General features: G+C 37.7%; 1 protein-coding gene across 1 annotated transcript in view; it reads right to left on the bottom strand.

Annotated features, from left to right (window-relative positions):
* The window catches only part of Nrk (Nik related kinase), a 129771-nt gene extending 115927 nt beyond the window's left edge, over nt 1-13844 (bottom strand). The window contains exons 1-2 of the mRNA XM_060374576.1: nt 13492-13844; nt 7114-7179 (exon numbers count right to left, since the gene is read on the bottom strand). Coding sequence (XP_060230559.1) covers nt 7114-7179; nt 13492-13548 — 123 coding nt within the window. The 5' untranslated portion in view covers nt 13549-13844. The remainder of the gene's footprint in view (nt 1-7113; nt 7180-13491) is intronic.
* Nucleotides 13845-14193: the final 349 nt, after the last annotated feature.

The following is a 14193-nucleotide window of genomic DNA, read 5'->3' as shown; positions in this document are numbered from 1 at the left end:
AGGTCTTTAAAATAATAAACAAGGTAGACACACCTTCAGTCTAACTAAAAGGCAGAGAGAAACTATCTAAATCAATGAAATACAAATGAAAAGAGGAACATAAATACAGACACTGAGGAAATCTGAACAATCTTTAGGTCTTACTATAAAAACCTATATGCAACAAAATTTGAAAGTCTAAATAAAATGGACAATTTTCTTGATAGATACCATTTATCAAACTTTAATCATGATCAGGTAAATAGATTAAATAGTCTTATATTCCCCAAGGAAATAGAAGTAATCATCAAAAGTCTCTTTTCCAAAGAAAGCCCAGGGTCAGATGGTTTCAGATCAGAATTCTTCCAGACCTTCAAAGAAGTTTTAACTCCAATTCTTTTCAAACTACTCCACAAAATAGAAACAGAAGTAACATTACCAAACTTATTCTGTGAAGGCACAGTCACCTTGATAACTAAACCACACAAAGACAGAATGAAAACATTGAACTTCAGACCTATCACTCTTATGAACATTGATGCAAAAATAATCAATAAAATATTAGCAAACCAAATGTAAGAACACATGAAAAATGTCATTCACCATGACCAAGTAGGTTTCATCCCAGGCATAGGTGTTTCCATATACAGAAATCCCTCAATGTAATCCACCATATAAACAAACTGAAGGAGAAAAAATACACATGATCATCTCCTTAGATGCCATAAAAATGTTTAACAAAATCCAACACCCATTCACGTTTAAAGTCTTGTAGAGTTCAGAGATACAAAGCACATACCTAAACTTAGTAAAGATAATATACAGCAAGCCTATACCCAACATCAAACTTAACGGAGAGAAACTTAAATCAATCCCACTGAAATCAGGGACAAGGCAAGACTACCCACTCTACCCATATCTCCTGAACATAGTTCTTGAAGTCCTAGCTAGAGCAATAAGACAACCAAAGGAGATCAAGCAGATACAAATTGGAAAGGAAGAAGTCAAAGTATCACTATTTGCAGGTGATATGATACTATACATGAGTGATCCCAACAATTCAACCAGAAAACTCCTTCAGGTGATAAATACCTTTAACAAAGTGGCTGGATACAAAATTAACTCAAAAATCAGTAGCCCTCCTGTTTATGAAAGAAAAAAAAGACTGAAAAAGAAATTAGGGAAACTACAACCTTCAAAATAGCTACCAATAACATAAAGCAACTTGATATGTCTCTTAGCAGGAATTAAAAGATCTGTTTGGAAAAAAACTTCAAGTTTCTGAAGAAAGAATGTGAAGAAGGTATCAGAAGTTGGAAAGATCGCCATGGTCATGGATCCTTAGGATAAACATAGGGAAGGGGCTGGAGAGTTGGCTCAGTGGTTAAGAGCCCTGGCTGCACTTCCAAAGGTCCTGAGTTCAATTCTCAGCAACCACATGGTGGCGCACAACTCTCTATAATGAGATCCGATGCCCTCTTCTGGCCTGTAGGTGTACATACAGACAAAACATTGTACATATAATAAACAAATAAATCTTAAAAATGCCAAAAGTAATCTACATATTCAATGCAATTCCATTCAAAATACCAACACAATTCTTTACAGACCTTTAAAGAACAATTCTCAACTTCCTATGGAAAAACAAAAACCCAGAACTGATAAAACAATCTTGTACAACAACAGATCATTTGGAGGTAACTCCATCCCAGATCTCAAGCTGTCCCACAGAGCAACAGTAATAAAAACTGCATGGTACTGGCAAAGGAACAGAAAGATGGATCAACGGAATCGAAAAGAAAACCCAGAAATAAACCCACATACCTACAGATAGTTGATTTTTTTCAAAAAGCTAAAACCATACAATGGAAAAAAGACAGCATCTTCAACAAATGTTTCTGGTCTAACTGGATGTCTATGTATAGAAAAATGCAAACAGATCCATATTTATCACCCTGCATAAAACTAAAGTCCAAGTGGGTCAAAGACCTCAATATAAAATCAGATACACTATATCTGCTGGAAGAAAAAGTGGGGAGGAGCCTTGACCTCATTGGCACAGGAGACAACTTCCTGAACAGAACATCAACAGCACGGACTCTAAGATCAACAATAAATAAATGGGATCTTACGAAACTGAAAAGTTTCAGTAAAGCAAAGGACACTGTCAGCAGAACAAAATGACAGCTTACAGAATGAGAAAGAATCTTCACCAACCCTACATCTGACAGAGGGCTAATACTTAGAATATATAAAGAATTCAAGAAGGGAACAGAGACTGACTCTGACATGAACTCAGTGGCAGGCTCTTTGGCACCCCACCGAGGGGGTAGCAGCCTTTCCAGGCTACAGAGGAGGACAATACAGCCAGTCCTGAGGAGACCTGATAAGCTAAGGTCAGATGGAAGGTGAAGAGGTTCTCCCCTAACAGTGGACTTGGAGAGGGGCATGGAAGGAGATGAGGGAGGTAGGGTGAGGTTGGGAATGAATGAGGGAGGGGGCTACAGCTGGGATACAAAGTGAATAAACTGTAATTAATATAAAAATTTAATTGAAAGAAACAAAAATACTAAAAAAGCAGCAAATCAAATAATCCAATTAAAATATGGAGTTCAGAGTTAAACAGAGAATTCTCAATACAGAGAAACACTTGGTCATCAGGGAAATGCAAATCAAAAGGACCCTGACCCTGAGATTTCACCATACACTCATTACAAAGGCTAAGATCAAAAACTCAAGTGACAATACATGCTGAAGAGGATGTGGAGAAAGGGGAATCCCCCTCCATTGCTGGTAGGAATATAAACTTGTACAACCACTTTGGAAACTAATCTGGCACTTTCTCAAACAATTAGGAATAGAGCTTCCTCAAGATCCAGGTATACCACTCCTAGGCATATATCCAAAATATTCTCAAGTACACAACAAGGTCATTTGCTCAACCATGCCTATAGCAGCTTTATTTGTAATAGCCAGAATCTGGAAACAACCCAGATGCCCCTCAACTGATTAATGGATACAGAAATTGTGGTACATTTACAAAATGGAATACTACTCAGCAATTAAAAAACAAGGAAATCATGGAATTTGGAGGCAAAAGGTGGGATCTAGAAAAGATCATCCTGAGTGAGATATCCAGGAATAGAAAGACACACATGGCATATACTCACTTATAAGTGGATATTAGACATATAGGATAAACATACTAAAATCTGTTCCTCTAAAACAGCTAATTAAGAAGGAAGACCCTGGGTAGGATACTCAGTCCTCATTCAGAAAGGCAAAAGAGATGGACATTGGAAGAGGGAGAAAATACTGAATAGGACAGGAGCCTATCACAGAGGGCCTCTGAAAGACTATACCCAGCATGGCATCAAAGCAGATGCTGAGACTCAGCCAAACTTTGGGCAGAGTACAGGGAATCTTATGAAAGAAGGAGGAGCTAGCAAGACCTAGAGGGAACAGGAGCTCCATAAGCAGAGCAACAGGACCAAGAAATCTGGGCCCAGGAGTCTTTTCTGAGACTTATACTCCATCCCAGGACCATGTATGGAGATATCCTAGAACCCCTGCATAATGTAATCCATAGCATCTCAGTTCCAAGTGAGTTCCTTAGTAAGGGGTATAGGGAAGGACTCTGATATGAAGTCAGTGGCTGGTTCTTTGATCACCTCTCCCTGAGGGGGGAGCAGCCTTACCAGGCCACAGAGGAAGACAATGCAGCCAGTCCTGATGAGACAAGATAGGCTAGGGTCGGATGGAAGGGGAGGAGGTCCTCCCCTATCAGTGCACTTAGAGAGGGGCATGGGAGGAGATGAGGGAGGAAGGGTGGGATTAGGAGGGAATGAGGGAGGGGGCTACATCTGGGGTACAAAGAGCATAAATTGTACTTAGTAAAAATAAATAAAAAATTAAAATATAAAATTGATGGCTTAGTCCACGTCGTTTCCTATGAGGGAATATTACTATACTTTTTTACAGAAGGATGTTCATTTGAGATACAATAGAAAGTGGTTACAATCCTGAGTGACGAAGAGAAACCTTTTGTAGGGTGCAGAACTTCCATCGTCAGTATCGTAAACCTGGGTTTTGCTTAGGAAGTTTTACAATGGAAGGAGTTTTCTATCCCTGGATCTGAAGAGGTTCCCATCAAAGCCGTGGCAGGCGATTTTCATCCCGTATAATGAAGACTTGATTTATGAACGTTCACTGAAAAGACATTGGCAGACAGTTTTCATTTTGGATGAGTATATGGAATATAGGAAGAGAACACTCCCCGCTCTAGAGGAAGAAAAAGCTAAACAAGCTACCAGAATGACACTTTTTGAAAGCAGAGAGAAGTTTTGAAGCACCCATGAAGCCTTAAGGCTGAAAAAAGGCAAGCACCTGCAGGGAGGGATTAGTCATGAGCATGGACACACCTATGGCTGCAGTGGTAGTAGACATTCATTCAAGTAGGCATGAAGAAATCATCTATTTTTTTAAGTGAATTACTAAAGGTCAGGTATGAATATGCATGAGAGTACAAAAATCTTGGGAATCAGACCTCCATCTATGTGGATTTATGGCACAGACCTAAGGAAGAGAGAACAATTCTTTTTTTCCTAAGGAATAAACATTCTACCTGGAGGAAAGGCCGCTAACTACTCATTCCAGAGTACAGATAAAGATCTGTTGCAATGAGAGAAGGGTAACATTAAAGTCCTCTATGAGGGGAAGCCAAAAACTAGTTTGGAGTAAGGCTGATATCGGAAATAGGAAACTCCTCCTCCCTGCCACACAACACTGGGTCAACAAGCACTTAGTAAGAACTAATACTCCTAGAATCAGGCAAGAAAGCAAGAGAGGACATCTCTGAAACACACACACACACACACACACACACACACACACACACACACACACAACTTCAGAAGCTATGGAAACCATATGGAATGGAGTGATATATTTTTATGTCTTAGAGGAAATACAAAAAAATAAATGTCCATCCAGCTCCTATGCTTGCAAATACCTTTCAGAAGTAACGAAAAAGTCATACATTTCATTAATAGGAGTCCCAAATTACAAAGAACATTAAGGTCATTAGTCTTAAGCTCTTCATACCAGATATAAAATGAGATTTTCACAAACAAGTGAAAATTCTAGAAATGGCTAAACGAAATGTTAATACTAAGGGAGTTGGAAATCTAAGCCCTTCCCCACCAAAATATTGAATATAAAACAGTGAGTATATTTAATATAAATAAAATTATAGCACAATTGTAAGATATGTAAAAGCAAAATTCATAATATTATAACCATCACATACCATCTGGTGTACCACACAACTAAGTGTAAAGGCATTCATTGACTCACATTAACATAAAAAAGCAAATTTCCCTGTATATCATACCTTTTTCTCTTTTTGACTCTTCTTCTGGTGAGGCCATCACAGTTCTGATGAATGCTTATTTAATTCTTACCTTACTTCCAAAATTTGGTGCTAGAGAATGCTCTGTTCTTTTTAGTCAGAATTATACATACATATATACTTATACACACCCACTTACATATTGTAACATTTACAAAATGTACATATTTTAAATGTGTCTTTCATAAAAAAAAGTTATTTTCCTACCTATGTATAAGGTGTTTTATCATTGTATCAGGAGGCAAAACTGAGACTGTTAGCAAATATTAAATGAAGCTTAGTGTAAGCAATATATTTGGCTCTGTGCCATTGTTAGTCTATAGATAATCAGTTCTGTTTATGTGCAAGATCAGAACTATTTGAAGAAAAGTAAACTTTTGTCCTTTTCATGGTCCATCTCTGTGGTCCCCATACTCACTAAACGATATTTACACTTAAGGCCTGGCCTTGTTGCTACTGCTTCTTTGTGGACTGCGTTTTGTTGCAAAATTTTAAAATCTTTTGAGCCAATGTGGTGTAGATAGACTGATAAATAAATTTAGTAGCAGATAAATTAGAGAGGAAGACTCACTAGGATGATGGTACTCCAGACAAGCCCTGGTAGAAAGTACTCTTTTCTGAAGGAGAAAGATGTTCCCTTTAACCCTAGATCAGGGCATTGATATACCATCCATGTAAACCTGACATATAATTCGTGGGCAGTACAGATTAGCCTAAAGTCAGTAATACTAGTTTTAAGGGAAAGGCCTTGGAAAAATGAATACTTCCTTGGGTGAACCCTTATATTTTATAACATTACAACATAGATGTAATGTTTATTCTACTTTAGAGTACAAGAAGAAGGTTTGACTAAGGAGACAAGGCTATATGCCAGCCCTTAATACTGTCTTATCTCCCTTAAAATGTATTAATATCCTCCACAAGAACATTGCATATTTATTTGCTTGATACCAAGATTTTTAACTTTTCAGGAAGCAGGTCAACACTGATCCTCCAATCTAAATAAACTTCCTTATTTTATGCATCGATATTGTTATGAATTTTCTCACAGTTAATATATGACAATTACAACTATATAGATGTGTTTACTTATATAAATATGTGGGTGTTTCAAACAAACCTCTATACACATATACACTAATGATATGTTTCAATATTATATCCCCAAAAGAGTAGGAACTATCCTTGTTGCATTCATTAGTTCATTCCAAGAGATTATCATAGTTCCTAGAGCATACTTAATGTTTAATGTATAATTATAGAATAAGTGTAGCATTTCTTGAGAAATTCTTCAGCAGACATTATCTATACATTTGTAGACTCATGTGTACTAATATGGCAAATTATGAACTTTGCCTATAAATAAAAAATCATTCAATTAAATGTTGAATATGGACAATTAAAACATTGATATGTATTATAAAATAAATAATACTATTATTTTGGTACACTGCACTTTATACTTTCTCCTTTTAATTGAGGACTTTAAATTTTGCTATTAATTTTGCATCTTACATTCGTTGATTCAGCATAGATTTTCCAATCCATTTATTTACACTAATAAAAAATAAATTTTAAAATGTCAGTTACATATTTTAATTTGATTTAGTCTCGGATTTATCACTGGATTTTAGAAGTATTTTATTTTTACTATTGGGTTTTGACTCACAATTACAGTTGTTATTAGAAAATTAAGCATGAATATATAACCTAGCTCCACTTACCAAATAGATTCTTCCATAAGTACCAAGACCAATGGTTTTATCTAATGACAATATTCCAGTTGAGTCCTACAAAAGTAGAACAAAAATAGTCAGTTTTCTTAAAAAAAAATCTAAACTGCTTTTTTCCTTTTGAATTTACAAAAGAAAAGTCATCCCCCAAAGCATATTCTTTGATGAATCCATCATTTACAAAAAGAACAAGTAATGAGGACCTTAGATTGAATATAACCATTTATTTAAAAAAGAACATTAAGACATTATGTGACCCTATTGTCAAAATATATACAGGTAAGTAATTTTGAATAAACTGCAAAGATAAGTAAGACAGAGATAAGTTTAAGCACTCGCTAAAAAAGTATTCACTTATCAATTTTGAGTTCTAACTAAATATGTAAAAAGTTTAACATAAATGAATAAGGGGTAGATATTAGATTCAAAATCTAATCGACTCATTTATAGTGGAGAAACAGAACTACTGTCTCTATAAACAAACAGCAAAGCACAGATCATGCCATTAGGAGTTTCAGTCTAAAACTAGAAGATGCTGGATGGCACATGCCTGCAATCCCTACACTCAGGGAGGCAAAAGCAGGCAGATCTCTTTGAATTTGTGGCAAGCCTAGTCTACAAAGTGAGTCCAGGACAACCAAGGATACACAGAGAAAACTTGCCTTGAAAAAGAAAAAAAAAAAAAAAAAAAAAAACAAACAAATAAAGAAAAAGAAGAAGGAAAGAAAACAAAAGGAAAAAATATGGATTTGAAGGTCAGAGAACAATTTACAGGACTCTTTTTTTTTAACTTATGGGTCCAAGGGATTGAACTCTAGGTTCGGGTTTAGCAGCAAACAACTTTACCTGCTGAGTCATCCTGCAGAGCCAGGCTACTTCTTAAAATAATTGAACAAGTTAGCTATTTGCTATTAGTAGGCTAATATTTTTATAAGTAAGTTTATGTTTAGTGTGATAAAGGTAACATTTGTTAGGGAACTCTCATACTGTCTGAATCTCTGAATATCCAGAATATCCAGCCTGAATCTCTGAATCTTCAGAAAAAGGCAGACATTTATTTTATCCTACCTTTGTCCTTCAACAACGAGCACAACTTATAGTCCGATTTGAAATGAAAAAAAAAAAATGTACTGTGGAAATCACAGAGTCCTTTTTAAAAGCTTCATTAATATTGTCAGGGATCTTGTTTTCTCTTCACAAACTATCTTAATGACCGTAATGTTCACTTTACATAAAATAATACATTTTAAAATTTCACCTCGTAAAAGCTTATCAACCTTAGTATTCTATGCTTTAAGACTATTGTTTTTATTAATTTTGTGTGGTGTTATTTTTAATCCTTATCATTTCCGTTTTACAACTGAATGCTTATTAAAATGAGATAAAGGAGGAAGAACTGTGCTGATCGGTAAATTAATACATAGCTTTTATATCTAATTTTCCATTTTAGTCAGAAAACATTTATTCTGAACTATAAAATAAGAAGCCCCAATTGCTATATCTTCTCTCAAAAATGTGAAAAAAAAAGCCAAGTCAACTTATTTCTAAGCCAGAAACCCTAAAACAATTTTAAAAATTGCAGTATATTTCTGTATATCCAAATTATCACTAGTAAATTAAAAGTCTTAATTGAATTGCCCTTGAAAACTGGAATTTGAGAGTTTTTTTTTTCTTCTGAAATCAGAAGAAGGAAAGAGTGACCACTCCAATGGCACTCCAATTTCCTTAAGGGTGTGGAAGAAAGAAGCAAAAGAACCACTAGAAGGCAGTGTTTGCTGGTCAAGAAAGAGGAGGACATTGCAGCCAGTCCTGATGAGACCTGATAAGCTAGGGTCAGATGGAAGGGGGAAAGGACCTCCCCCATCAGTGGACTAGGAGAGGGCAGGGAGGATATGAGGGAGGGAGGGTGGGATTGGGAGGGAATGGGGGGGGGCTACATCTGGGTACGAAGTAAATAAACTGTAATTAATCTTAAAAAAAAAAAGAAAAAAGAAAACCAAACCAAAAAAAAAAAAAAGACACATTCGAAGTCTGATTGATAAAAACTAAATATGACTATAGAAAGGAGGATAGAAAAGCAATATGTAAGCAACACAGGTAGCAAGAAGTTTCAAATGTACTTAAATGTGAGGCAACAAGTTCCACTTGTTAATACAGCAAATGAGGGGAAATAAACACTGTGTAAATACATAAAGAGAGATGTCGGAATAGTTTCTTTATTATTGATCATACAAATAGTAATTTTACAAAAAGAACTTATGGGTAGAGTTTCTAAAACACTGGTTCTGATGGGATAAGTACTCAAGTGAAACTCAGAGACGGTGGAAAGGATGAGCTTCACAGAGCTTAGAGGAAACATCTTTGTAGGTCACTAGTTCAGAATCCATGGGTTGCATAGATTTTTGCCTCCATGAGACTCATTTAGAAATCCCTTTTGAAAATAAAGAATACTTAGGGCTATTATGAAATGATGAAAACAGAATTTCCTTAGATGAAGGATTCTTCAAGCTACCCAAATGACTCTCAATCCTCATGTTCCCTGTCTCTGTGCACTAACACCAGAAAAACACTGTCCTAGAGACAGGGAACATGGCTCAGAAACTAAATTGAATTACAATGTTAGGCTGGGACAGTATTCTACATGTAATGGACTATGTGCTGGATATTTCAAAGACTGAGCACTTAAAGGCAAAATTGCTTCCACATAGCAGCTAAGGGGCCTGGCCAAGTGGGAAGCTTCTCAGGATTGAAGGCAGAACTCAGGGTTTCCCGTCTTAGTGAAGACTGGGAAAACTGGAAGTTGTATTTAAATATAAAACTGAAGTAATTCAAATATAGTGTTTGGATCATGTCCTATTTCAGATCATTTCAGCCACTAGTGTTCTCAAAGCCTGTCTAATCCTGACCCCAATATAGATTAGGAGTACACATGGCAGTGACAAATACCAAGGCCAAAGCCGCAAGGAATGTCATTACCATACTGGGCATAGAAGGCTTGGGGCACAATCATAGTGAAAGGCAAGCTACAGTTGAAGATGAAGAGGATTTAATAATGAAGACTTTCTAGTTATACGATTTATAGTTAAATCGCAAATTAATAAAAATATAATAGCCCTTGTATTGGGTAAGCAAGGTAAAACACATTATTTCAAAAAACTGTGTAAACACAACACTGCAATTTTCTTTTCAAAGAAAGGAAGTGTAAGGCAGAAATATTTGTCTTTTTCTTCTCCTTTAGGAGATATGTATTCAGTTAATAACAGGGAAAACTAACAGGGGATCATTAAGTAGTATGATTATGTGGTGGACCCTATCTTTAATACCAGCACTAAGAAAATAAAGGGAGAAGAACAACTAGCTCAAGGTCAGTGTCAGTTATTGGAAGCCAGCCAGACCTACATGAGATCCTATCTTAAAAACAAAAGACAAACATGATACAGTTGACCTAGTCATTGATAATTGTATTGGCTCCCTTTGCATAGTGCCCTATGCAAAAGGTTTATAATTACATCATTATAACTTATAATTGTGAACTTTGTGTAATCTTCTCTATTTTCATAACTGCTTAATGTTTAAGAATTAATATACTATCTAATTAAAAGATACCATGCAAATTTTTATCACTTTTTTTGTTGTTTTGTGCTGTGAAAGAGGGTCTTCTTTGAAGCCCAGGTTATTCTGAAACTAACTATATAACCAACCCACAATAGCCTCAAACTCATGACCGTTCTACCTCTGACTCAAATTTCCACCCCTTTCTTATAAATTTTTCTACAAGTTTGTACTCTCAAGGGCTACTGATTTCTGGTCATTAATTAGAAAAAACACAAAAAAGTATGTAATGCACAAATCTCAAATATAAATTTAATTGTATTTCTATACTCTGAAAAATTTGTATATATGTTGATATGTGCCTACGTCGGATAGGATTGAACCCAGGGTCTTTGCATGCTAGGTATGGAATCTACTGCTCAGGCAGTCCATAACCAGGCCTCCAAGATACTTTTGATCAATATGTCAGTTCAAGGTTTGTATCTCCCCTCATTATCTAGCTGTTTCCAAATTGTTACAGTGAGCAGGGACATATGCCAATATTCTGTCCTTCATATGTGTCCTATTGAGAAAAGCTATTACAAGGGAGACTGCTTTATGATGTTTTCTTTGCTTGGACATCTCTCTCTTCACTAAAATGCAAACTAATCTAACTATCACTTCTATTCCTTTACTTCAGAGTCATCAGGATATAAGTTAAATGTAAACAAAACAAAACAAAACAAAAATCCTCCTATACCTCAGTGACTTAAGAAAACACGACTTTAAATCTCTAAGCATTTGAAATAAAGAAAATAGTGTTGCTCTTTAGCTATATTTATTTTCGTGGAATTTGGATTTGGGAAAGGGGAGAATTACCCATGATTTGCTCAGATAGTATAGAAAATGACTCTACTCTAAAATTCTGAAATATAAGAATTTTCCTAAATTGAACCTTTCATGATGATTTAAAATGAGAGAAAATATTCTTGACACCCTATGTTTTTGTGTCTTTTCCATATTCCCCAACAATACAAACCAATCTCATCTTTTTCTCCTCTACCCACTGCTCCCCTCACCCAATCTCGAGATCACTGATAATGTTCTACTGAAATATAAAGATCTTAGCCTTTTTGCTTATCTCTTGGTCTCTCTTCAGATCTGTGTATGCCACAGCAAGGACCAGGTCACTTAATCCAGGGAATTTATCCCCAGGGTTTGTGATAATAGCACCTTCATGTTTTTGTTGTTGTTGATCTTCCTTAGGAATTGGAATTCCCTGTGCTATCATTTTATAAGTTTTTTTTTTTCATCCCTCAATTTGGTCATTTTTAGAAAGCAGTTTATTTCAGTTTGCCCACCTGTGCTTCACTCCCTTGCCCCCTCCTCACCCCCAGAATGCTGAGGAGGGGAACAGCCCACTCATTGGCTTTATACTCTTATTTAAGACCAAATCATTCTTAGTCTGAATAGGAAAATTCTGCTTTGGTGTAAGGGAATCCACCAACTGAGGCCTCCATAGTCCAGAAATCTCAAGTATACATCCTGGAAAAGAAGTGATTTCATATGTATCTGGGGTAAAAAGAAAGGAATTATTATTATTTTTTAATTCTTTGGTCTTTTTTTATGAAGTTGCAATAATAACAGTAATTCTAATAGTTGCTATTCACAGTTTTGTATTGAAGTATGTTCTTTTAATGATAACAGTTTGCTAAAATATTTCCCACATACATCATTTCCCCTGACCTCACACCGTTCTAATGTAAAATTATAAAGGGAGGCTTTGGAAATGCCCCATTTTTAGGGAGGCATCTGCCATCATTAACAACACATAACTTTAAATGCCAAACATACACAAAATTAATTAAGGCAAGATGACTTTGAATAGTCCTATAACCTCAAGGTTAATATTTAGCTTTTCTCAAGGCAAGGAGGCCACTGCCCTGAACTACACATGCTTGGCGATCATTCCAGCACAGTGTCTGCTTATTTCTCCTTTGGAGAGTCCAGAGGCCCTTTGCATTCAAGAGAGGGTGCAAGTGAAATGCCAATCTAAAAAGGGAACTTGAAAAATGGAATTGGGTGGGATCCAGTATCAGCCAGAAACCAGATACCATTGAAATAGACAGTGTTGCTACAGTACTAAGTCTGCTGTTTATGATGCTGGCTTTAATAGCTCACCAATCAATTTCAACTGGAGACCCTGTGTGTGATAACCACGAACAAAGATTTATATTTCGTTATCTAAGGGACATAATACATTGTTTTTAAAAATAATAGGCACATACAGAATTCAGTTCTTTTTCAAGCAGCGTCTAGTCCTTTTCACCCCAGCAATACTAAATCGAAAACATTCTCCTGGTGATAATAAAGTTTTAAAAACTGCTACTACAAAGTGAGAGCTGGGTGACGCCTATGCTTCAGTTTTCTTGTGCTCATTACTTTTTCTTAAGAAGGTCACACCCTTCATAGGTAGAGAGATCTCTGTTGGCAAAAGGAAAAAGGGTGGTCAATTGCTTGTCCTCTCCAGGAAAATTGCTATTACGGGTACCCATGGGCTGGTAGACAAAGTGGACTCTATTTAGAAAAGGCCCCACCCTTTAAGGACCCACTTCTTCCTCCCCAACCTCACCCTGTCCTTTAGCTTTTGGTGGCCATCACTTCCTCAAGAAACTCAGGAACGCTGATGCTGCACAGGAGCTTCCCTGGCCCATCCTGAGCCACTACAGGTCAAAGTCCTGGCCTAGGCTGCTGAAGGGTGTGGATTCTCTTCTCGAGGCTTTCAAAGCCACAGAAAGAAGCACACAGGCGATCAATGGCCTGGAGTCCTTTACTTACCGGTAAGTTGCCCAAATCTGTCACCTCCTTGTCCCTCCAATTCCCAGGTCCTGCCATGACTTCGAGATCTGGAACAAGAGACCAAGTCCTGCCGGCGCGCAGGGACTGGGTCTGAGGTGAAGAAGGAAGAAGAGTTAAGGGGGGGGGGGGGTCCCGTGGAGGGAAGAGAGAATGGGAGAGAGGAATGGGGAGGTGGGTTTTTGGCGTGGGAGAGGAGGGGGAAGAGGAGTGGAAAAAAGCGGAGGGGCGAAGGAGAGTGAAGCTGAAGTTTTTTGTAGGCGGGAAAGTAAGTTTGGCTAAGGGCGAGAGAAGAGCTCTAGCGTCAGTCCGTCCAAGAGACGAAAGAGCCAGAATCGTGCTCCGCCGCAAGAGCGCAGGGCGGCCTGAGCAGGGTGAGCCTTTGAGGGTGAGGAGTGGGGCGGTGCAAGGGCGGAGGGGCCTGGAGGAACTTGAAGGGGATTGGTAGAGCGTCAAGTCGCCAGGTGGGCAGCCGCACAGAGGGGAGGCGAGCCAGGGGGCCCCGGGGCAGCAGGAGACTCTCTAACGGTACTGGGGCCAGCCTCTAGTGCTTGCACCCCGCCCCCGGGTCCCGGGCCTCGCCTGCAGCCCCCGCCCCCGGCCCCGCCAGCCACTGTTCCACAGGAAACTTTTGCTAGGCAGCTGCCAGCCCCGGAAAACCGGTCCTGCTCTGAGCTGCTCCCA

This window comes from Meriones unguiculatus, chromosome X (genome assembly GCF_030254825.1).
Source record: "Meriones unguiculatus strain TT.TT164.6M chromosome X, Bangor_MerUng_6.1, whole genome shotgun sequence".
Lineage (NCBI taxonomy): Eukaryota > Metazoa > Chordata > Mammalia > Rodentia > Muridae > Meriones > Meriones unguiculatus.
This window is presented reverse-complemented; position numbering and strand designations above follow the sequence as displayed.